The sequence below is a fragment of the Equus przewalskii genome, chromosome 8 (genome assembly GCF_037783145.1).
Source record: "Equus przewalskii isolate Varuska chromosome 8, EquPr2, whole genome shotgun sequence".
In the NCBI taxonomy this organism is placed as follows: Eukaryota; Metazoa; Chordata; class Mammalia; order Perissodactyla; family Equidae; genus Equus; species Equus przewalskii.
In genome coordinates, this window is record NC_091838.1 from 83,933,308 (window position 1) to 83,954,330 (window position 21,023).

Consider the following 21,023-nt stretch of genomic DNA (forward strand, 5'->3'; position numbering starts at 1 on the left):
ATGAGCCAGCTGCTGAACAGGCAGCTTTCTTGAGTTTCAACAGCCTGAGGCAGAGCCCCAAGGTGATGGACAAGGGGGAGATGAGGCTGTGGGGATGACTGCCATTGCCCAGAAAGGAGCAGGTGGTGCACAAGGAAGCCCGGCCCTGTGCACAGAAGCAGGGCACTGGGAGGGGAGGGCTGGGAGGCCCGGACAACTGGGGAGTGGCCCCTTGGCCCCCAGGGCAGGGAAGGACTCAGGTGGACAGGAGCCCCAAGATGGGGCTAGGAAGTGTCTGCTGCGCTTGGTGATCAGGGGCCCCCAGGACAGTGCCTGTGGGCTGTGCCTACACAGACAGCTGGGCGGCCGGTGAGACAGGGGGCAGCCAGCTAAATATGGGTGTGAAGCGAGGCCTGCCATGGGAAGAGGCTGAGAGGTGGCAAGAGTTTGTGTTGGGCTAGAAAATACAGATATAGGTGTTGGCAGCACAGGTGGGGAGGGTGGTGGTGTCCAGAGAGAAATCTGAGATGATTGTCAGGCTAAAGTTTACAATATATAACTGGGGGATTATATATATTGGGAACGTGTTGGGATATTTTGTGCATCGTGTTTTATTGTTAACACCAAAGTGTGCAGAATCACATTTGAGGAGGTGTCTTACTCAGCACGATGTGGAGGATGCAGACAGGAGGCTCTGAGGACCCCAGCCCCTGGCCTCCCCATGAGGAGCACCCTCCACTTCCTGCAAGGGCTCTCCCTTAGCAACAGGCCTGCAAGGGTCTGCTCAGAACGGTGGTGATGCATCAGGTGGCGAGGAAACGAACTTGTCAGGAACCGCATCAAGGCCAAGAAACGCTCCGGCTCATCCAGCTGCCCAATGAGGTTTTCCACCTGAACAAAAGCCCCTGCTGTCACCCCTACTTGGGCAGTGGCTTTGGTAACCAGACCGTGAGCTGTCCCCCAGCCCCGCCACCCTCCCTTCTCAAAGCTGCTTGGAGTCAGAACTGCTGCCCTCGCTCAGTGACCTTGTTTCTTAAACCCTTTCCCAGTCCGAGCGACTAGAGTTTCTTATACTTAAAAAAACCCAAAAACTATTTAAAAAGAAAGAACAGAAACACTAATTTCACAATGATAGCACCTACATTGGGGGACTTTCTAAGCATTTGGTGACAAAATATGTCATTTCAAATCAAAGTTACTCTCGAGGTGAAAAACATACAAAAAGGGTAAGCGAGGACCTTGGGCAGATTTTGCGGGTTGGTGACAAAGGGAAGGACCCCGAACACAGTGGAGTTGGGTCTGCTGGGCACCTGCAGAGCAGGACCACTCCCACCTTGTGGGGTGCCAGGGCCCCTGAGCAGTGGGCTAGGGCTCAGGCGCCATGGCACCGTGTCCTGGGTCCTCATCTGTTCAAGTACAAGCGCTCCACATCAGCCCCTTCTGGGGCGTGGCTGGGGACAGTGGCTGTGAACATGTCTGTTGGGGTGAATATGTGTGTGTCTGGCGTGTGGGGACCCTTCGTAAGCCTGGGGCCAAACATCAACCATCCAGACCCGGTTTTATTGTGCTACAAACCCTGGGGCTCTCACTCCCCGCCAGGTGCTGGCTGCAGCCTTGCTGGAGGAGCGGCCAGGCCTGCTTCAGTTCTCCTGGAAGGGCAGCCCCTCACAGGTCTTCTCTGAACCCTCTCCCTCCCCACCAATGGCCCACCCTATTGTGCTTCCCAAGAGGGGCATCCTTTGGGTGTGGCTCCACCCCTCCCTCACAAGCTGCTTGCAAACAGCCCTGCCTCCCCACAGCAAAAGGATGGCCACCGAGAAAGGTGCCAGCAGGCAGGAGGGAGTCAGCGAGGAGGAGCCCAAGCAGGGTAGGAAGTGAGCCTCCAGCGACCTGAGACAAAGGTGGAGAGCATGGGCCCTGAGGAGGTGGGAGACCCAGAGAGGCCAGGGCTGCCAAGAGACAGCAAAGAGGCAGCAGGGCGAAGGAACAGCACAGCCAGGAGGCCAAGGGGAACCCTGAGATGCAGAAGCCCTGAGACACGAGGCCCCGAGAGAATGTGGGACTGAGGCGCAAGGAGATGGGGTCCTCCTGAAAGTTGGGGGACTCAAGCACAAGGAGATGGGCCTCCGAAAGGTGGGGGACTGAGGCACAAAGATAGGGCCCCCAAAAGATGGGGGGCTCAGGCACAAGGAGATGGGCCCTGAGGTGAATGAAGGCCCAAAGGGGACCTGAAGCCCAAAGAGATGGTGGAGGCAGAGGAGTAAGAAGAGAGAGGCAGCCGGCCCAGAGATGGAGGTGTTGAGAAGAGACGGAGTCAGGGGAGTAAGGCACAGACAGGGAGGCTGAGTGGCTGGAGCCCCCAGGGCAGAGTGGCTGAGGAGCATCCGCAGGGCATCCGCTGGGTGAGCCCAGGTAGAGCCGAGCTCTGGCTGTGCGCAGCCGGGTCCCTAACTGCTGTGGCATGAGGACCAGGTGCTCTGCGAGAGGGGTGGCAGTGACGCAGGCACCCCGACCTGGGCTGGTGGGCGAGGAGACTCACTTCTTGCTTTTGAACGTACCCAGGATCTTGGGCATAAACTTGCCCACCTTGCTGTCCCTGGTGTCCTCCTCTGCCGGGCCCTCCCCTGTCCCGAGGCCGCCGGCCTCCTCCTTTTTGCAAAAGACCTCGAAGCGGCTGTAGACGCGCTTCTCCTTGCGCATGCTCTCCATGCGGCGAAGCAGCCGGTCGCGCTCCTCTGCGCTGGCTGGCAGTGTGCGGCTCAGCCGGCCCTGTGTCCCCAGGCTGTCCGAGCGAAAGATGGCTGAACATTTGTCCTTGTCGGACATGTCAGGGGCCAGGCCCGCGGCAGCTGGTGGGCGGCCTGGCTCAGGGCCGCTGAGGGCGGGGGCTTGGCCGGGGGCGGGGACTCCACGGTGCTTCTGGCCGTGCGCGCTGATCTGCTCCAGAATGGCTTTCGTGTCGTCCCGCAGGTTGCTGCTGTACAAGGCATTGGCTGTGGCCGAGGCCACGCGGGCTCGCGGGCCCCGCTCCTCTCCTGTGGCAGCCTCCGTGCTGTCACCCCGGCCCAGCGAGGGCCGCCGGGGGCTCTCAGGCTGCCCGTTCTCCTGCGGTGCTGAGAAGCCGCCCTCACCCTCGGCGCGGCGCTCACCCTTGGGGCTCAGCAGCTGCCGGAGGCGCAGGGAGCCCTTTCGCAGGACCTCCATGGGGCCGCTGGTCGCCTCCTCCGCGGCCCCGGCCTTCGGAGACTCCCCGGAGAACGTAAGGGTAAGGCTGCCCCTGCGCTCTGGCGGCACCGGGCTGCTCCTGCGCTCCGGTACAGGAGGCACCGGGCTGCCCCTGCGCTCGGGGTAGGCCGAGGTGGGGCTCCCCTTCTGCTCAGTCAATCCTGCGGTTGGGCTGCCTCTGCGAGCAGGAAACCCAGGCGTGGGACTCCCCTTCCGCTCGGGGTAGGCTGAAGTGGGGCTCCCTTTTGGCTCAGAGTGGGGCACCTGGTGCACCCGGGGCCCCTCCGGCGGGGGGCTTTCGCGCCCTTGCGGAGAAGTGGAGCGGCCCTGGGCAGAGAGGATGCGGGAGGGCAGCCGGTCGGCGCCACTCCGGCCCAGCGTGTCGAGCAGCTGGGTGGCTGTGAGCGTGGCAGCTCCCGGCTGCCGCTCAGCCTCCTGGTGCAGCCGCTGTGCGAAGGAGTCGCGCAGATCAAGCAGGCAGCTCTCCAGGCTGCGGCGCTCGCCTCCCGCGCCGCCTGGTGCTGCCACCTCTTCTCGCCACGCCTGGGACACAACAGCCTTACTATGGCTGGCGACGGTGACTGCGGCTCCAGCGCCGCCAGGATCACGTGACGGGCTCTTGTATTTCTCCAGGAGCTCGGCCACCTTGGCGGAGGCGGAGGAGCGCACGGCCTCGCCGCCGGGGCCCACCATCTCGCTGACAGCCTGCTCCTTGTGCAGCACCTGCATCTTCTCGGTGGTGGCTGCCGCGGCCCCGCCCGTGCCCTCGGCCTGCGTCGCGCTGAAGATGAGAGAGGAGCGCAGCCGCGAGCTGCGCTGGATCAGCGGGGTCAGGCGCGAGCGGAAAGCGTCCTGCTTGGACAGGCCTGCCTCCTCCTGAGCCTCGCGCTCTGGGCCGTCGCCGCCACCGCTGCCGGAGCCGGGCACCGGGCCCTTGGCCGGGAAGGACGCGGGCAAGCGGAAGGCCGAAGGGAGCAAGTCCCCGCCGGCCCCCCGGCCCCCGGCCCCCAGCACGTCGTCTTCGTAGGCCTCGGCATCCATGGGCGCCGGCAGGCCCTCGTCGCCCGCGTCCTCGCCGTGGGAGCCGCTCAGGTAGGAGGCGAGGCGCCAGTGCCGCAGCCCAGCCCGCCCCTCGGGCCCGCCCCTGCGCTCCGGCTCCGCCTCGGGCGCGGTCTCTGGGCCCAGCCTCGCCGCCGCCTGGCACGGGAAGCGCTGGCCCAGGTTAGGGCGTGGGGCCCCGCCGGGGTCCAGGCCGCGGGGGCCGGGCCCGAAGGCGGAGTCCGAGCCGTGGCGCACCTCGCGCGAAGCGCTGGACGGCACGTAGTCCAGCCGCTGGTGTCCGTCCGCGCCGAGCTCGGGGAAGCGCGGCCCGGCGCCCAGCGCGAAGTCGTCGGGGTCCGCGAAGCCGGGGCGGCCGGCGCGCAGCTTCTCGAACAGGCCCTGCGGGCGCGCGGGCGCGAGCTGCGGATCCCACTGGTAATGCTGCTGGTAGAGCTGGTCGCGATGGAAGTGGCTGGTCTGGAAGCGGAAGTCGTCACCGTGGCTGAGGAACGTCTGTCGTGACACCTGCCGCGCGGCCGCGAAGTTCTCCACCGCGCCCATGCCGTCGGCGGCCGCGTAGCTGTGCCGCTTGAAGGCGTCCATCTCCAGGTGCCGCGCCTGGAAGAAGCCCCGCGGGCCCGCGAGCTCCCCGCCTGGCCCGGCCTCGGCGTCCAGCCGCCGCGACAGGGGCCGCAGCCCCGCGTGAGGCTCCAGGGCGCCCCCGGGCATCCGCGGCAGCTCCTCCCGGCGGAAGGCCGACAGGAAGTGGCGGTCGGGGTCGAGGAAGGAGGGGAAGCCCAGGCCCTCTTCCCGAGGCGGTGGAAACAGGAGGTGCGCTCGTTTGGGGAAGGAGAAAGGGGTCGGCATCCCAGCCACCTGGCCGCCCATGAGGGGCCCGCCCCCAGCGTATGGAGCCAGGGCGTAGGCGTCCATTCGGGCCAGCGCCCCGGCCGAGGGCACCAGCGGCTCCGACTGTGCGAAGAGGATGCGGAACTCCTCATCGAAGCTGGAGACCAGCTCGCCCTGGAACACGTGCGCCAGGCTGCGGTGGATCTTCTCGAAGGACCACATGAAGCTGCAGGGGGAGCAGGGCCAGAGTCAGAGGGAGGGGGCAGGGCTGAGCAGCAGCGCGGGGCGCAGAGCCGGGCCTGTGCTTGGCAGTGTCGAGTCAAGTCTGCAAGGGCTCAGAGGCTACAGGAGGAGGGCTTCTCGAGAGGAGGCCCTGGGGTGGGGAGGCGCTGGGGTTGCGGGACACCGGGGCTGGGCGCACCTGTAGCTCCCACTCATCACCACGGCACAGTCCACTAGGAGGAACTTCTCCTTCACGTGGCCCTGGAAAGACTTCCCGGTGCGGCAGTAGTAGGTGGGGCCTGCCACAGTGCGCACGCGCAGGAACTGGAGGGAGAAAAGCGTTAGGTCTCTGCCCAGCGGTGGTCTCCCCTTCCCTACACGCCCCCTCCCAAGCACTCACATCCACGTGGTGCAGGTTGACGCGGCACTTCTCGGCCATGTCTAGGAAGTGCTGCGCGTTCATCTCATCCAGGAGGATGTAGACCGGGACGCGGCGCGCGGCAGCCTCCAGCACCTCACTGAGCAGGTCCACATCGGTGAACATGTCCATCACCACGGCCACCACCTGCGGGGGTCGTGTCAGAGACGGAGGCAGACCCCTCCACTGTCCCCACCATTCCCTAGCCAAACCTCCACGGTCTTGGGAGGGCCTCTGGATCACCCACAAACACTGCAAAATAGCCACAGGTCTGCCTCAGGGGAGATTGGGGCCCTGTCAGGGAATGGGGGTCAGGAGGAAGGGGTCTGTCACCGGGGGTGTGGGGCTGCTGGCCCCAGGGTGTGGGTGGGAGGGGCCCACGACGGAGCCCAAGGCAGCACAGAGCCTACATCCTGTTGGGGGAGTACTGTCCTTCAGCTGGGGGCTAGAGGACCAAGCAAGTGAAGCCCCTGCCCTACCGATATCAGGGCAGGGATCAGGGCTGGGCCCCAGGCTCCAGTTCTGCCCCTGGGAGGGGGTTGCTGCTCCAGGGACAGAGGGCAGAGGCAGGGTCTTCAGTGTCTGGACCTGCAGCCTCAATCTCCATGGTTTAACAAGCTCCCTTTGATGTTTGCCAACTGCCTGGTGGAGGGTAAGAGGCCCTCGGCTGGGTCAAGGGCAGGATTAGAGAGAATTCTCTCTTAACAATAATCCAGGCCAGGAGGGGCCCAACCATCCCAGAGCCCGAGTTTCTGGGCACTGGCCATGACCACCGGTAAGCAAACCTGTGCCTGCAATAACCAAACTCTTGGTGACCCTGGAAGAAGTCTGTCCGAGCTCGAACAGCAGCCCGAAGGCCAGAGCAGCTGGCCGGCTAGCCCTGGCCTCACCCTCGCCCCCTAAGCTGGGCATGCTCATATTTCTCCTCCACCCTCACAGCCCTGCTCATGCTTCAAAGTCCAGCTCAGGCTGCCTCCCCACCGCCTGCGAGCCCCTGACAGGCACCTGCTGGGCAGAGCGGACCATCCTCCGAGCCTCATCCTTGATGCTGGGGCTGTCAGGTGGCGGTGGCTGCACCAGCGTGGTGACCTCAGTGCCCTGGAAGCCGAAAGTCAAGGGCCAGCCCAGGTCGAGCTCAGGCACTGCCTGGTCTGAGTTCACGGGCCAGTAGGTGCCCGAGGAGCCATCCATGTCCACATTGGGAGGGCTGCCTTCGGGGGGCTCGATGGCAACATGCTGTGGGGGCCGCAGGTGGCGGCTCACGTGCTCCAGCTCCTCAGGGCACAGGAAGGCAGGTGCCCCCTCGGATGCCAGGAAGCGGTTGTAGGCCTCAGGACCGCCCTCAGCTAGTGCATCAACCGCCAGGCGGTAGTACTCCTTGTAGTGAGGTGGCAGGTACCCGGGTGCCAGTGGGTTGTCCCCCTGCGAGGAGCTCTGGGAGCGGCGGGCCATGTTGGGGCCAGGGGCCTGGGGGAAGGGCAGGGAGACACATTACTGGGGCAGGGGCATGGGCTCATGTGTGCACACACACTGTAGAAGGGGTTGTCAGTGACCTGGGTGGGCTGCGGAGTTCAGCACGTGCCTGGAAGCCTTCCAGAGCACCCCAGATGCTAGGATGCCCCCAGCAGGAGGAAAGCAGCAGCATGCCCAGCACAGGTACTCCAGCCTTGTCTCTGGGTGCCCTGGCTGTGCTGGCGGGGCCCCTGCTCTCACCAGGACCCAGTGAGGGCCTTGTGTCCCCGCTTCTGGGGACGGTGGGTTCTGGCTCCACACAACCCCCACTCAGGTCACTTTATGGCCTCTGTGGCCCAGGTACAGCTGCTTTGTGGGCCCCTTCCTCCATAAAAACCTATCAGTAATGATGTTTTATGACTTCTGGCATAAAGAAAATATAATGCAGACTGGAATCTTTATTATTATATTCACTTTTCTTCTGATTTTATAACATGAACGCATTTTCGTGGGCCCCTGGCACTGTGCATCCTGGTCAGGCTGGGTGGTCCACTGCCTGTGTCTCCTCTGGTGCTGGGGGACCAGCTTGCCATGCCTCCCTGGCTTGTTTCCTCCACTGTAAAATGCAGCTGTCAAGGTTGCTGATACGCACCTGCCCAGGTGAGCTTACCTGGAGCTCGGCACTGCAGCATTAGGGCACCCCCCCCCCCCCCACAGCCCCTGGCCACACCAGCACCCAGCCCACAGGGTCTCACACTCTGAGCCCCATAACCATTCACTGACCTTGTAGCCATATGAACCCTGACCCCTGCCCTTTGTCCCTGTCCACCCCTCCACCTCTCTGGCCACTTTCCCATATTAGATAAAACTTCCTGGGCCTGGCCTGGTGGCATAGCGGTTGAGTTCACGCACTCTGCTTCAGCGGCCAAGAGTCCACAGGTTCGGATCCCGGGCACAGACCTACACACTGCTTGTCAAGCCACACTGCAGCAGCATCCCACATATAAGAAATAGAGGAAGATGGTCACAGATGTTAGCTCAGCAACGATCTTCCTCAAACAAAAAAGAGGAAGATTGGCAACAGATGTTAGCTCAGGGCCAGTCTTCCTCACACAAAAAAAACAAAAGACTCCCTCCCTGCGCGGCAACCCCTGGCACGGCCCTCCCAGCTGCTGTAGTTCACACCCTGTAGAGCTGGCGGCAGCCTCCCTCCTCCCCAGAGCTCGGAGTCCCGGCCCCGTCAAGCGCAGCCCCGTGAGGCAGCGGTGATCTTCCCAAGTCTCTGGTCACCGCCCTGTTCCTCGCTGCATTTGGATGAAGTCAGGGCCCTTTGCGGTGGCCCTCGGGCTCGTCCTGGGTTCCGAATGTACCTCTCCACCCTCACCACTCGCCCAGCTTCACACCGTCACCCACGCCCCACTGGCTCCACTCCAGCCCACCTCCCTCCCAAGGGCCTGCGTGGGGGCCTGGCCCCGGGAAAGCCGTCGCTAGCCAGGTGGGGGCCTCTATCTGGCTCCCAGGGCCCAGCTACACCCGATCCCTGAACCACCTGGATCCCTGCCCTCCTCCCCTGGAAGGAGAGCCCCAGGTACTGCTCACCCCACCCCTGCTGCTCCTTGGGGTGGGGACGGGGCGGGACTCTGGGCCTGCCCAGTGTGCAGGTTCCTGGATGTTGGTCCTGGCTGGGGAAAGTGGTTCTGCCAGACCACCCAGAGTGCACCCCCCCCAGGCGCAGCTGGGCGATGCCTACGGGATGGGGTCACTAGCGGCTGGAGGCATTGCCTGAGGACGTGGTGGGGGTCAGGACTCTGTCGTGTATGATGACCTGGGGAACCTTTCCTTTCTGCCTTCCTGGGGGGAGGGCCGGATTGGGGGGGTGACAGGCTAAGCGAACGTGATGTGGAGCTAGGGGGTGGGGGACCCATGTGTGCCATTCAGGAAACATGAGGCAGAGGTACTACCTGGTCTAACTGTCTGAAGAAAAACTCTTCTGACCTTCTCTTGTGGGGGCACTGTCTTCTGACTGCCTCCAGTTACACACAGAGTAGCCATATTGTCCTCACGGTACATGCACCAGATTGAAACTGACCACATGAGGGTATGAGGTGCGGGCTTATCTGTACTGGGGTCTCACACGGTATCTGACCACAGTGTGAGGTGTGTCACACCATATCTGACCACAGGGAAGGGTGTCTCACACCGTAGCTGACCTCAGAGTGGGGTGTCTCACACCGTATCTGACCACAGTGTGGGGTGTCTCACACCATATCTGACCCCAATGGCAAGTGTCTCTCACACTGTATCTGATGGGGCACTGTGGTATCTGGCTGTACGGGGTCAGTGTCTGACCACGCAGGGCGTGGAGGCACTACCCTGCTGACTGCATTTGATGGGGGTACCTCCCAAGTCAGGGCAGACACTCTAGAAGGGACAGTCCCCACCGACTTCACTGGGGAGGGAATCAACACTAACTGTCCAGGTGGCACGCGGTGGGGGATGGGGTGATCCCATAGTGGGCAAGAGGCTTTCTCATCAGACAGGATTGGTGAGGAAGGACACCAGTCCTGAGTGACCACCGAGGTGGCCCTGCTTGGCCTCACAAAGCAATACCCATGAGCTCAATGACCCTATCCTTTGCCTGTTTCCTCTCGCGGTCTGCACACCCCTGAACTGTGGACCAGGCAGGGGCCACTCCCCAGCCCACAATGGGGAAGCCGGACAGCGGGCCTCCCCACATTTACCTACCAACCGCCTGCCCTAAGGGAGGGAGGGGCGCTTATCCCACCCGGGCCAATGACTCAGCAGGAATCGGCTCCTCTGCCGCTGACCTCTGACCTCCGACAGGACAGACAAAGCCTCCAGGGCCCTCAGGGCTCTGGTGGGCTCCCTAACCAGGGACTTGCAGCCCACGGATCCTTCCCACTAGGCAGAAGGTGAGGTTTCTAAGTGACTGGAAAGAGGATCCTAAGGAAGGATCTGGGGCTACTGCACAGGGCGACGTGACCCTGACAAGTGCGACGAGGGCAGAGGGGGCTCCCCGCAGCAAGGACTGGAGCCGTTAGGCAGCGGGGAGGTGTCGGCGACTTGGGCGCAAGGGGCTCACGGACTGGAAGTCGGTGAGTTGTAGTTTTCGGGGGCGCATCGCAGGGCCTAAGGGGTTAGTGAACCCCAGAAAGTTAGCGGCCGCCTGGGCCGGGGTACCCATCCACCCACCCCAGTCCAGGCGTCTTGGGCGCGAGGGAACGGGCCTTCGGCTTCCCCGCAGAGAACCAGAGCGAGCGCCGGCCACCCCACCCACGGCGGCCTGGGCGGGGAGCCCCCAGGGAAGGGTCCCGGCCGGGCTCAGCACCTTCTTCAGTCTCCAAGTAGGCCGCGAGGGCGGGAGCGAGTCCGAAAGGCCCGGGCAGGCTCGCCCCGGACCCCTTCCCACCCAGCTCCTCCCGGACCGGCGTCGTGCGAGGGCGCTCGCGTCCACACCGGCCCCCGCGGTCCGGCCAGACACGGCCCCGCGCACGCGGCCGCGCTCGCACCCCCCCGCCCCGCCCCGGGTCCCGCAGCCCCGGCCCAGGTGCGGCGGGAGGGCCGCCCAGGGGAAGCCGCGCCGGGGGGCGCCGGCGCCGACCCCGCCCCACCCGCCGGCCCCGCGCGGCCTCCCCTCCGGCGCGCCCCGCCCCGCCCGAGCCGCGGGAGGGGGCCCTACCTGGCCAGGTGCGCGGGGTCTCGGGACAAGGGCAGCAGGAGCCGACCGCCGCCCAGCGGCCTCGCGGTCCGGTCGGTCCGGCGGCCACTCCCCGCCGCGGCCCGCCCGCCGCGGCCTGATTCACGCGCCCGCCCCCGCCCCGCCCGCCGCGCCCGCGCCCGCGCCGGCCTGCCCGGGCAGCACCTGGGGGCGGGGCGGCCCCACCCCGCCGCGCCCGCATTCCGCCGCGCCCGCGCCCCGCCGCCGCCGGCCGCGCGCCCCGACCCCGGCCCGCCGCCCCCGGGACCCCGCGGGCCCCGGCCCCCACGGCCCCGCGACCCCCGGCGCCCGGCGGTCCACCGAGGGCTCGAGGGCCCCGAGCCTGACCCCTGACCCTCGCCCCGGAAGTCGAGGTGACTCGGAAGTTCCGGCTCCGTCGCTAGGAAACGGGCCTGCCCGACGCGAGGGGCGGGGCTTCTGGCCTCGCCGGTGAGATGGGGGGCAGGTGAGGCAGGTGAGGCTGCCGGGGCGGCGCCGAGGCCCGGGCGGGGCCTCCGCCAGCACAGGGGACCCCCACGACCCCCGGACACCCCCACCCGACCCCCGCACAGAGGACCCCGCTCGCACACATGAGCACCTGGGACCCCACGGGCACACGGACCCCGCGGACACAGATCCCCGCAGCGACCACATACACACCGATGCCCACAAGCATAGGGGAGCCACGCACACAGGGGACCTGGCCACACCTGTGGACCCCACACACACACCAGTCCCCTCCCAGAACAACCCCCATCGCCTGAATCCCACCACATTGGACCCCATAGACACACCCACTCCCACATGTGTAGGGTACCTGCACATACAGGGTACTCTGCACACACCCACCCTGCATGGACAGGGGACTCCACAGGCACATGGGGACCCGCACACACAAGGGATGCCAGACACACTGACCCCACACACAACAGTGCCCACACATATAGAGGACCCTGCACACACCAACCCTCCGCCCACATAGATGGGACTCCATAGGCACACAGGGACCCCCACACACATGGAAGCCCCACACACATATGGGACCCTACATGCACACCAGGTCCCACACATGCTGATCACCCAGGCACACACCAGCATCACACATACAGGAGAGCCCGCATGCACACAGGGATCCCTCGAGCACTGACCCCACACACAAGCAGAGGACTCCACATTCACTGAACCCCCCCCCCCCCATACTGACTGCAAGCACAGGGACCCTCCCCCACAGGCTCCCGCACACACATGGGACCCTACACGAACACAGAGTCCTCTACACACTGAGGACCCCAAAAGTACCAACTCTCACATGAGAGGGGACCCAGCATGCACACCGAGCCACCCACACTGATGTGCTCCCTGCACACACACGTCGACCCCTCCCCCCACAGAAACCCTTCGCTGCCCCAGGTGCCTCCATGGCCTCAGTGTCCCCCCAAACACCTCAGATCACTGCTCAGAACCCCAGTTCCCCATCAGGCCCTCCCTCAGGGCCCCTCTCCCCACTTAGGCCCTGCCCTGTGCTCAACTGTCTGTCCAAGCTATGTCCCCCACCCCTGCTGCTCCCCTCAGTACTCCCTTCCCTGTCGCAATGCCTGAACCCTCTTTCTGCCCGTCTCCAGTCACCCTCCTTCTGCCCGTCTCCAGTCACCCTCCTTGTCCTTCTTGCCATGTGATCCTATTTTCTCGATTTTCAGGGTCACTTCCAGTTTCATTAGTTCCTTCCCCAAACACTCAGCAATACCCCACCGGTGCCCACATGGGAACATGGGTGTGGGGTCAGACCAGTGCCTGGGTAAGGGTGCTGCCATGCATTACCTGTGCAGTGGGGTGGGGGGAGGGGTGGGGACCCTGACCCAGCCTAGGCAGGGGAGGCCTCCCAGGGGAAATGAACTTTGGGATCAGCCACCTGGACCAGAGAGAGGGGTGTTGCTTCCGAGGCCAGGACAAGAGAGGGTTGGGGGCACGGAGGGGTTGATGCCTCGGGGGGGCTGGGGGTCGTGTGAGGCACAGAGGCTGCAGCATAGCAGGCTGGGCTCAGGTTTGTGCCCGAGGACAAAGCTTGTCCAGCTGGCTGCCCATGGTTTAGAGCAGGGAGGTGGGTACCTGACACCCGACCTTGGGGGTTGTGGTCAAGGCCTGGGACCAGAGGACGGAGGGGCGGAGGGGACAAGCTGTGGCCAGATGTTCTTGCTGAGCATTCTGGGCACACATGCCAATAACCAGGGGCGTGCAGGGGGCTAGGAATGTGGAGGGCAGCTGTGTGTGGGGGGTGCTCGTGATCCTGAGTTCCCCAGTTCGGCACCTGCCGACCCTCTGTCCACGCAGGCCCAAGGCAGTGTGCAGTGCTGTCCCCCGCTGCCTCTGCCACTCTGAGTGCACCCCCCCGACCTTTCCTCCCCTCCCCCCAGGAGAATGAGCAGTAAGAAGTGGAGGCCCAAAGCTGCAACAGGAAAGTGGCAGACGTCCCTCCCTGGAGCCAAGCCGAGAGCTGCGGCTGGTGAGTGAATGTGCCCCCGAGCTCCATGGTGCCCCGCTCCAACACTGACCTGTGAGACCCTTTTCACAGCCACTCAGGGACACTCCCTCTGAGAAGACCCTTCCCTTTGCCAGCGGCCTTCAGGGCATCTCTGGGTTGGGGATGGGTGTGTAGACTGAGGATTCAGAGACCAGACGTCCATTCCAGACCCTGACCCTGAGTCTTGTGCCTCCGGCCTGGGGTCAGGGCTGGGGGCAGTGTTCAGAGGAGCACAACTTTAGGACACATGGAGACAGGAAGAACCTGAGTGAACTGAGTACCGGTTCTGAGACAGAGCAGGGCTTAAAGCCACGTTGGGGATTCTCAGGTTAAGTATGTGGTCCATTCTGACCCTCTGTTCCACCTGGGCCATCCCAAGCTTCTCCCTGCCACTGCTCCTCCCTCAGGCCACCCTCTCCATAGTCACTTCCAGGCTGAATGGTGACAGCTTGCCCTCGGCCGAGTCCTGCTGTGGGTCAGGAAGGGCACCTCCTCCCATGCCCTCCTCCACCTGTTGTCACTCCTCTTCTCTGAGTCCCACTTCTTCTCTGTCATGGCGCTCATCCAAGTTCTCTGCTAAGCTGCCAACACCTTCCAGGCCGTGGCTCTGGGTCCCTCCAGCTCCCAGGCCTGCACTGGGGCTGCTTGCTAAGAGGGCAGTGCACCCTGTTCCCACATATGGCCCCTCTGCTTGCAGTGGGCCTGCCCCAGCCTCCAGACCTCCAAGGGCTCCCAGATCAGAGGATCTGGAGAGATGGTGGTGCCTGCTCTTCCATGCCAAGCCGGGGTCAGACCTGAGTTCCCCAAAATAGCCCCAGCCGCGTCTGAGGCGGCAGCTCTCCTGGAATGAGGATGATGGGCTCAGGTGCCGCGTGCTGCTTCCGCAGTCTCAAGCCCTGGGAACACACACTGCAGTAAACAGGGGGCGGGGCAGGTGGACCGGGACGCCGGCCAGGAAGCTGGCGGACTCTGTGTGTGGGGGGACTGTTCTTCAGTTCTGTACCTGCTGACTGTCCACCTAGGTCTTCGCCCCAGCCCTCATCCCGTACACCCCAAACACTGCCTGGACAGCTCCCGCAGCGGCCTGCCCTGGCCCACCTGGCCAGGATGCCTGGGTCCTCTACAGGAAAACCTCTGCCTCAGTTTCCCTGAACAAGCTCCCTCCTTGGGCACCCTCTACCTGCCAAGCATTGGGCCAGCCTGAGACGGCCGGCTGTCGCATGGTCTTTGCAGTGCCCTGTATGGTGGGCACCAGCCTCACTTTGCAAATGTGAAAATGGTCCCACAGATGTCCTGCAGCCAGCCTGGCCACAGCGCGCAGTCTGCCAGGCTTCTGGTCCTCTGCAGGTACCAGTAGGTTGCTCACATAGCCACCACAGCCCCACAGATTGTCCAGAGACTGCCCCCGTCCATGTCGCCCCGGGCTTACCTGGCCTTGGGTCTGCAGCACCTCAAGACCCTCGCTCCGGAGTTGCTCCAGGGCCATGGCCAGCTCCAGCCCCTCCACGCGCACCCAGGCCTGCTCCTCCTGCAGCTGCTGCAGCCACAGCTGCTCCTCTTGCCACAGCTGCTCCTGCCACAGCTGCTCCTCCTGCCACAGCTGCATCTGCAGCTGGACCTGCCGCCGCCGGTCCTCCAGCAGCAGCTGCTCCTGGGCCAGGCACAGCTGGACTTCATGGAGCCTCAGCAGTTCTGGGCCCAGGCCTGGCATGAGGTCCCCTGCACCGCAGCCTTCCATGTCCGAAGCGGGGACTAGCACCATCTCGGACCCCAGAGCGGCAGCCTGCACTGGCCTCTTGGCCGCCTGTGGCTGCTCTGGCCTTGTCACCTTGGGGTGTCCCTGGGGAGCTGGCTTGCTGCTGGTCACGTGCTCCGAAGGAGCCACCCCCACCTCATCCTGAAGGCCCCCTGCGGCGGGGGGCGGGGGCTCAGCCTCAGGGCCCTGCCGCCCCGTGGCCTGCTGTGCCCTGCCTGCCCTCCTGGCTCGGGGTTTTCGAGCTCGACTTCGCTTCCCAGACATGGCCCTGATCCGGCGCCTCTTTCACCAGGTGTCTGCTCCCCAGGGGCCCTGGCTCATCAGCTGGCTGGCCTCGGTCAGGCGGGCTCAGAGGGCATCCCTGGGAGGCCACAGTGGGCCCTCTGCTCCTGCGGCCCCCTCGTGCCTGCCCTGCCCCTTGGCTGGTGCCCGTGGCGCTGCCGCTCCGGGCCTCGGCTCTGCCTTTGGACCTCACGGGCCCCCCTCGGCGGGCCGGGCCAAGCCAGGAAGTTTATAGGGACTCGGCGGCGCGGTGGCTCACCCAGGCGCGAGGGCTGACTAACGTGCTGACACAGGGCGCGGGACTTTACGGCCACAGGCCTCGCTGGCCAGACTGGGAGGGAGACTGAGAGAAGCCGGAGGAGGTGCTCCGGCAGCCAGACTGCCGGCTGCGAGTAGCACGAGTCTGGTCCTGCCCTGGGCGGGCACTGGTGCCCCCACCCCCTTCCAACCCCGGCACCCCCGTCCCACCCTGGGCTCGGGGAACTCGAACTCCAGCCCACAGGGCCAGGAGCTGCATCCCCAGCCGCACGGACCATCCTGACAAGACTCACTGGTCACAGACGGTCCCAACCCAACTAACATGGGAGACCCCAGCCCCCCAGCTGGTGCGCTCAGAGGAGCCGCGCAGGGGCCGGAGCTTGCGTGGTGCTCTGTGGAGAGGGTGGACGCACTCGTCCCAGCCGCGTGGCCTCCTGCTGGGGCCAGGCTGCGCTTGGAGCTGGTGGGAGAGACTGGGCAAGGAAGTGGTCAGCCTGTCCTGGTTGGGGGGCCGGCTGCCCTGCCCACAGAAATGGAGGTGTGAGGAGCCCCGGCCGGGCCAGCCTTTGGGCTCTCAGGGATCCCTGGGAGGGGATGCTGCCGAGCCTGAGTGCCGGCGTCCCCTGGGCTTCCTGTTGGGAGGGAGGCTCCAGGGGGAGGGGGCTCCTCCCCAGCGTTTCCCCAGCCTGGGGCCGCTGACTCACACCCACGCCCAGGGCCCCGTCCCAGCCAGCTCTGCCACACTGGCCCGACTGGTTTGCCTGGCCCAGCCCTGCCAGCGCACCTCCTCCCGCTCAGCTCTTGCCCCACAGGCCACAGAGGGAGGTAGACAGCCGGTCACCACCTGGGCATCGCGGGTGGACACACAGAGAGGGAGACCGGCCGTGGCGAGGAAGGGGCGCCGGGTGAGGGCAGTGTTAGGGCTGGGGTCCGGCGGGCAGGCTGCGCTGCGACCAGAGCTTCAGGCGCCTGGGCTTCCCAGCGCGGAGCTCCGGAGCCGGCGCAGGGCGGTCCTGCCGCGACCGCTCACCGGCGCCCCCTGCGGCGCCCCGTGGGGAGGCTGCGTCCGCTGTAGAGGACCGGCCGGCCGACTGCTCGTTACAGCTTCCCCGCGGGGGCGCTCCCGAACAGCCGGGACGCAGAAGCCCCTCTGGTGGCCTGTGAACGCCTCCTGAGGCTGATGGGGGGTCCACGCCCCAACCGCGCTGAGTGCCCCCTGCCCCAGGGAAGGCAGGAGAGAGCCGCCTGCCGCAGAGGAGGACCGGCCAGCAGGCGAAGGGCGTGGATGCGCGTGTGCATGCACGAGAGCACGTGCGTGTGCGTGGCTGCGCGCGTGTGCTCGCGGAGCGGGCCTGCAGCACGCACGGAGCAGCGTGTCCTCCTGGGAGCGGGCGGAGCGAGCCGGCCCTCCCTGCTCGCAGCGCCCCCGCCCTGCATTTTCCCAGTGGACGGGGCGGCACCGTGCCCGCCTCCAGGGCCACGGCCTCTCCGGAGTCCCTCTCCCTCAGGCCTCTAGCTCGCCGCGGTAGTTGGGGGCCGCCCTCCTCCCGCCGGGTCCACCGTGTCTCCGCTCTGCATGCTGTCGCCCTCCTGTGGCAGGAACCAACCTCGGGACGGGCAGGCGGGGTTACCCCGCGGGCGTCCCGGGGACAGGAGGGCGTGTCATCGCCTCAGTGTCCCCCCGTGGCTCTTGGGCTCCTTCCTTGCCCTCTCAGGGTGCGCAGCCTCCATTGTGGTCTCGGCACTGGTCTCCAGAATTGTATCTTTACCCAAACCTTTCTCCTGCACCCCAAACCCATATTCAGCTGCAACCCAGCCCTCTTCTGGGGGTCCTCAAATTCAAGAGCGCCTAGAAATGGGAACCCCTCATCCCCTTCTCCTCCAGTGCCCTGACGACGCTGCGACTGCTCCCGCTCACCCTGAGCCCAAGTCCCACCCCCACATTCAGCTCTCTGCTTCTCTCTCTCCCCCTCCCTTCTGCCCTGGTCCCACGACTTCTTGCCTCCTGACTGTACCCACCTCTCACCTCCCATTTTGCTTCTAGTCTATTCTCCACGGAGCAGCAGTCTCGAGTCTCGCATGCACACTTTATCCTGCGTGGTGGTGCTGGCCTTACCCCCAGGAGATACTCCCACTACCACCTTTGTACCTGCGCCCCCCAAGGGCCAGGATAAGGAGCCCTGAGGACAGGGGTGGGTCACAGAAGGTTTGTAAAGTCTTGACTATCGATTTTATACAAGTCCTATATGCCCAATGTATTATCAGGGTTTTGGATTATGCACAATAAAAACAAATTTTATGCAATTTAAGCAGATGGAAAGTATTGGAAGGATATCCAGTAGCTGGAGATCTGCCTTGGAAAGCGGCAGAAATGAGAGAAAGCAGAGGACACAGGCAATGTCAGACCCAGAAAAAGCCTGGCTAGGATGTCCCTTCTGTCACTGGAGGTGCTCTCATTGTCAGGGAGCGGGGGGGGGGGGGTGTCTGCCCCCCTTCTTCCCCCGTTGTGTGAAGTGGGCTCCCACGGAATTCTCCAGAGCAGCACCTGACCTTACCAGGTAGGAGTCCGGAGGCTTCAGCAGGCCAGTCCCGTCTTCTCTAAGGCCAGCTGCTCTGTGGGACGTGGACTAAGACGAGCTGGGCCCTGCTGCATCACCTCTTTCTGTATGAGGTGGGTCCCCAGCCCAGAGGCCAGGCCTGTGCACACGGGGTCCGCAGTTCTGTGCAGATGGCGGCACAGGCCAATGAGCAGGCATGAGCAGCCAACCCGGCAGGAACCTCGATTTCAGCCAGAATAAACAGTGTCCACTTCACAATGGAAGGTGTCAAATAGGACTGCTCTGCTCGGGGCTGGGCACCCGGAGGTTGAGGACGTGTACCACAGCCACTCTGTTCACAGGCCTGTGCATAAGCACTGAGTGGCTGAGGAGAGAGGCTGGCCAACGTCCATAGGGCAGTTGTGATGTCTACCTGGGTGTCCAATGCCTCCTCTGCAGTGGACTCTCTGGATGTCTCTGTGAGACGCAGAGCTGGCCCCATGTGCTTGATGGTCCTGAGCCTGCCCCCACCGCAGGTCCTCGCGTGTCCTTTCCCAGCCTGCCTGTCACCATTGTTCCAGTCTTGTTCATTTCAGGCTCCTGATGCACCAGCCAAGCCTTTCTCCAATATCCTGGAGTCAGTTTATCGGCACACTGCAGGCCATTCTTCCCATCCCTAGGAAGTGAATTACCAGGTGCCCCTGGGGGATCTCCCTCCACTGCTGTCCTTCAGGACCTCCGGAGAGAAGAGCTGTCATGTGGCAGTGGTCAGTTTGAGTCAGTGCCACCATGTGGACATGGCTGTCTGTACTGCAAGGCCGAGTCCTTCCCTCCTCCATCGGCTCCCCTCCCAGGAACCCATGGGTGTGGGTTGAGAATTGGCATCAAGACGATAATAGAGGAGAATGTGACATGGTTGGGCCAGGGAATGTACTCGTGCCTCTGTGTGTCCCATTTCTATGGGCTGGTGGATTGCTGCTCTGTCCACCGAGGCCCTGAGTCCCGGGTGAGGCCCCCGCCCCTGGTGAGTAGCTCAGGCTGCATGTTCTCTGGTGCCCGAGTTGGACTCCCCGTCTCCACAGAGCCCGATCACACGCCAGGAGCTCTTCTCCAAACCAAGAAGAGTGTTCTGCCACAGAAGGTACGGCCTTGCTCTGTAACCCAGGGTCTGCTGCGGCTCTGCGCAGAGGCTCCACACAGCATCCTTCCTGCCTGCAAGGATCTTCAGCACCCCAGACCTGCTGATCATGGGGTCCCGGCAGCATGACGGTGCCCGCCTCAGCCAGAACGTCTGGGCCCTGCTGGAGCCATTAGCCTTCAGGGCCTCTCAGGAAGCGGGGTGGAGTGGTAGTCCCAAGGACCGGATGTGCTGCTCTCCAGTCCTGAGACCGGCCGAGCACTGGGCCTGTTTGCTGATGGAAGGAGGCACAAGGCTCAACAATTTATCTCTTGCCTTCGGATGTCCTAGCATATCCCAGATCTGTGAACCCTAAAACTTCATCAGGATGGTTTTCTCTTCCAACTTCTGGAACTCCCCGGATCAGGGAGATGTCAAGATGGTCTAGATTCCTGTATTAGTTTCCTGTAGCTGCCGGAACAATTAATACACATTTAGTGTCTTAAAACAATGCAAATTTATTCTCTCGCAGTAACGTAGGTTAGCAGGAGGACACAGGCCTCAGTGGCTTACGTCAAGGACTCAGCAAGCCTGCGATCCTTCTGGAAGCTCTAGAGGAGCATCTGTTTCCTTGGCCTTTTCCAGCTTCTAGAGGCCACCCACATTCCTTGGCTCATGGCCCCTTCCTCCATCTTCAAAGTCAGCATCTCTCTGACCTGCTTCCAAATTCACAGCTCTCTCTGAGTCTCCTGCCTCCCTCTTCCGCTCTGAAGGACCCTTGTGATTACATTGGACCTACCCAGATCACCCAGGATGATCTCCCCATTTCAAGGTCAGCTCATTAGCAACTCTACTTCCATCTCAGTCTTTTTTTTTCCCCCTCTTTTTTCTCCCCAAATCCCCCCATACATAGTTGTATATTTTAGTTGTGGGTCCTTGTAGTTGTGGCATGTGGGACGCCACCTCAACATGGCCTAATGAGCGGTGCCATGTCTGCACCCAGGATCTGAATCTGGGAAACCCTGGGCTGCCAAAGCAGAGCGCACAAACTTAACCACTCGGCCACAGGGCCGGCCCCTTCCATCTCGGTCTTACTTCCCTTTTGCCAGGTAACAACATATTCACAGGTTCCAGGGAACAGGACATGGACATCTTTCGGGGTCATTTTCTGCCAACCACAGTCCCTGTGCCCAACATTATGACAGAAAGCCAGAGAGGAACCATTGTCCTGAGATAAGACAGGAAGGTGTAACGCTGTCTTTGCCGTGTGAGGGTGAGCTGCTCTGATCCCCCCATGGTGGGTATCGAGAAGAAAGCACTTGCCAAGTCAGTAGTTACATAGCAAAGTGCCAGAGGCTGTGCTGACCTGCTCCGGTGCAGACACCCCTTCCAGCACGGCAGCTCTGATTGGTTATGCCACTGTTTAAGATTTCTATAGTCTTGTCACCTTCCACCACTATTAATTTGTTTTCCGCAAAGGCCAGACAGGTGGATGTAATGGAGAGGTCGTGGGGATTACCACTCCTGCTTTCCTGAAGTCTTTTTGTTTAAGGCTTTATATTTTAGAGCAGTTTTAGGCTCACAGCAAAACTGAGGGGAAGGTACAGAGATTTTCCCATATGCCCTGACGCACACATGCACAGCCTCCCGC

General features: G+C 63.4%; 2 protein-coding genes across 6 annotated transcripts; one reads left to right on the forward strand and one right to left on the reverse strand.

The window, feature by feature from the left end:
• Positions 1-1,100: 1,100 nt before the first annotated feature.
• On the reverse strand, positions 1,101-15,574 carry FAM83H (family with sequence similarity 83 member H). 4 transcript variants are annotated; one of them, XM_070632224.1, is made up of 6 exons: positions 10,887-11,024; positions 8,099-8,170; positions 6,740-7,201; positions 5,717-5,881; positions 5,516-5,640; positions 1,101-5,320 (listed from the first exon to the last, which is right to left on the reverse strand). In XM_070632224.1, exons 3-6 carry the CDS (start codon positions 7,184-7,186, stop codon positions 2,515-2,517), a joined length of 3,543 nt encoding a protein of 1,180 aa, XP_070488325.1. In that variant the 5' UTR covers positions 7,187-7,201; positions 8,099-8,170; positions 10,887-11,024; the 3' UTR covers positions 1,101-2,514. The 4 variants fall into 4 exon arrangements, with proteins under 4 accessions (XP_070488325.1, XP_070488326.1, XP_070488323.1 ...); XM_070632225.1 differs by lacking the exon at positions 10,887-11,024 and adding an exon at positions 9,148-9,283; XM_070632222.1 differs by lacking the exons at positions 8,099-8,170; positions 10,887-11,024 and adding an exon at positions 14,852-15,574.
• IQANK1 (IQ motif and ankyrin repeat containing 1) lies at positions 11,232-19,880 on the forward strand. Of its 2 annotated transcripts, XM_070632260.1 has the most exons (4): positions 11,232-11,370; positions 13,316-13,404; positions 17,763-17,924; positions 18,852-19,880. In XM_070632260.1, exons 1-3 carry the CDS (start codon positions 11,360-11,362, stop codon positions 17,900-17,902), a joined length of 240 nt encoding a protein of 79 aa, XP_070488361.1. In that variant the 5' UTR covers positions 11,232-11,359; the 3' UTR covers positions 17,903-17,924; positions 18,852-19,880. The 2 variants fall into 2 exon arrangements, 1 of the variants encoding a protein (XP_070488361.1); XR_011543563.1 differs by lacking the exon at positions 18,852-19,880 and having other exon boundaries at positions 11,272-11,379; positions 17,763-18,027.
• Positions 19,881-21,023: the final 1,143 nt, after the last annotated feature.

Bases quoted from the DNA above. Each gene is read 5' to 3' on its own strand.
- FAM83H (XM_070632222.1), bottom strand. From the start codon at position 15,442: ATGTCTGGGAAGCGAAGTCGAGCTCGAAAACCCCGAGCCAGGAGGGCA. The intron at 7,202-14,851 runs GTAAGCCCGGGG...CCCTTCCCCCAG, and splicing joins TGCTGCAGACCCAAGGCCAG to GCCCCTGGCCCCAACATGGC. The intron at 5,882-6,739 runs GTGCCTGTCAGG...CGACCCCCGCAG, and splicing joins TGGTCCGCTCTGCCCAGCAG to GTGGTGGCCGTGGTGATGGA.
- IQANK1 (XM_070632260.1), top strand. The intron at 13,405-17,762 runs GTGAGTGAATGT...TTTTGCTTCTAG, and splicing joins CAAGCCGAGAGCTGCGGCTG to TCTATTCTCCACGGAGCAGC.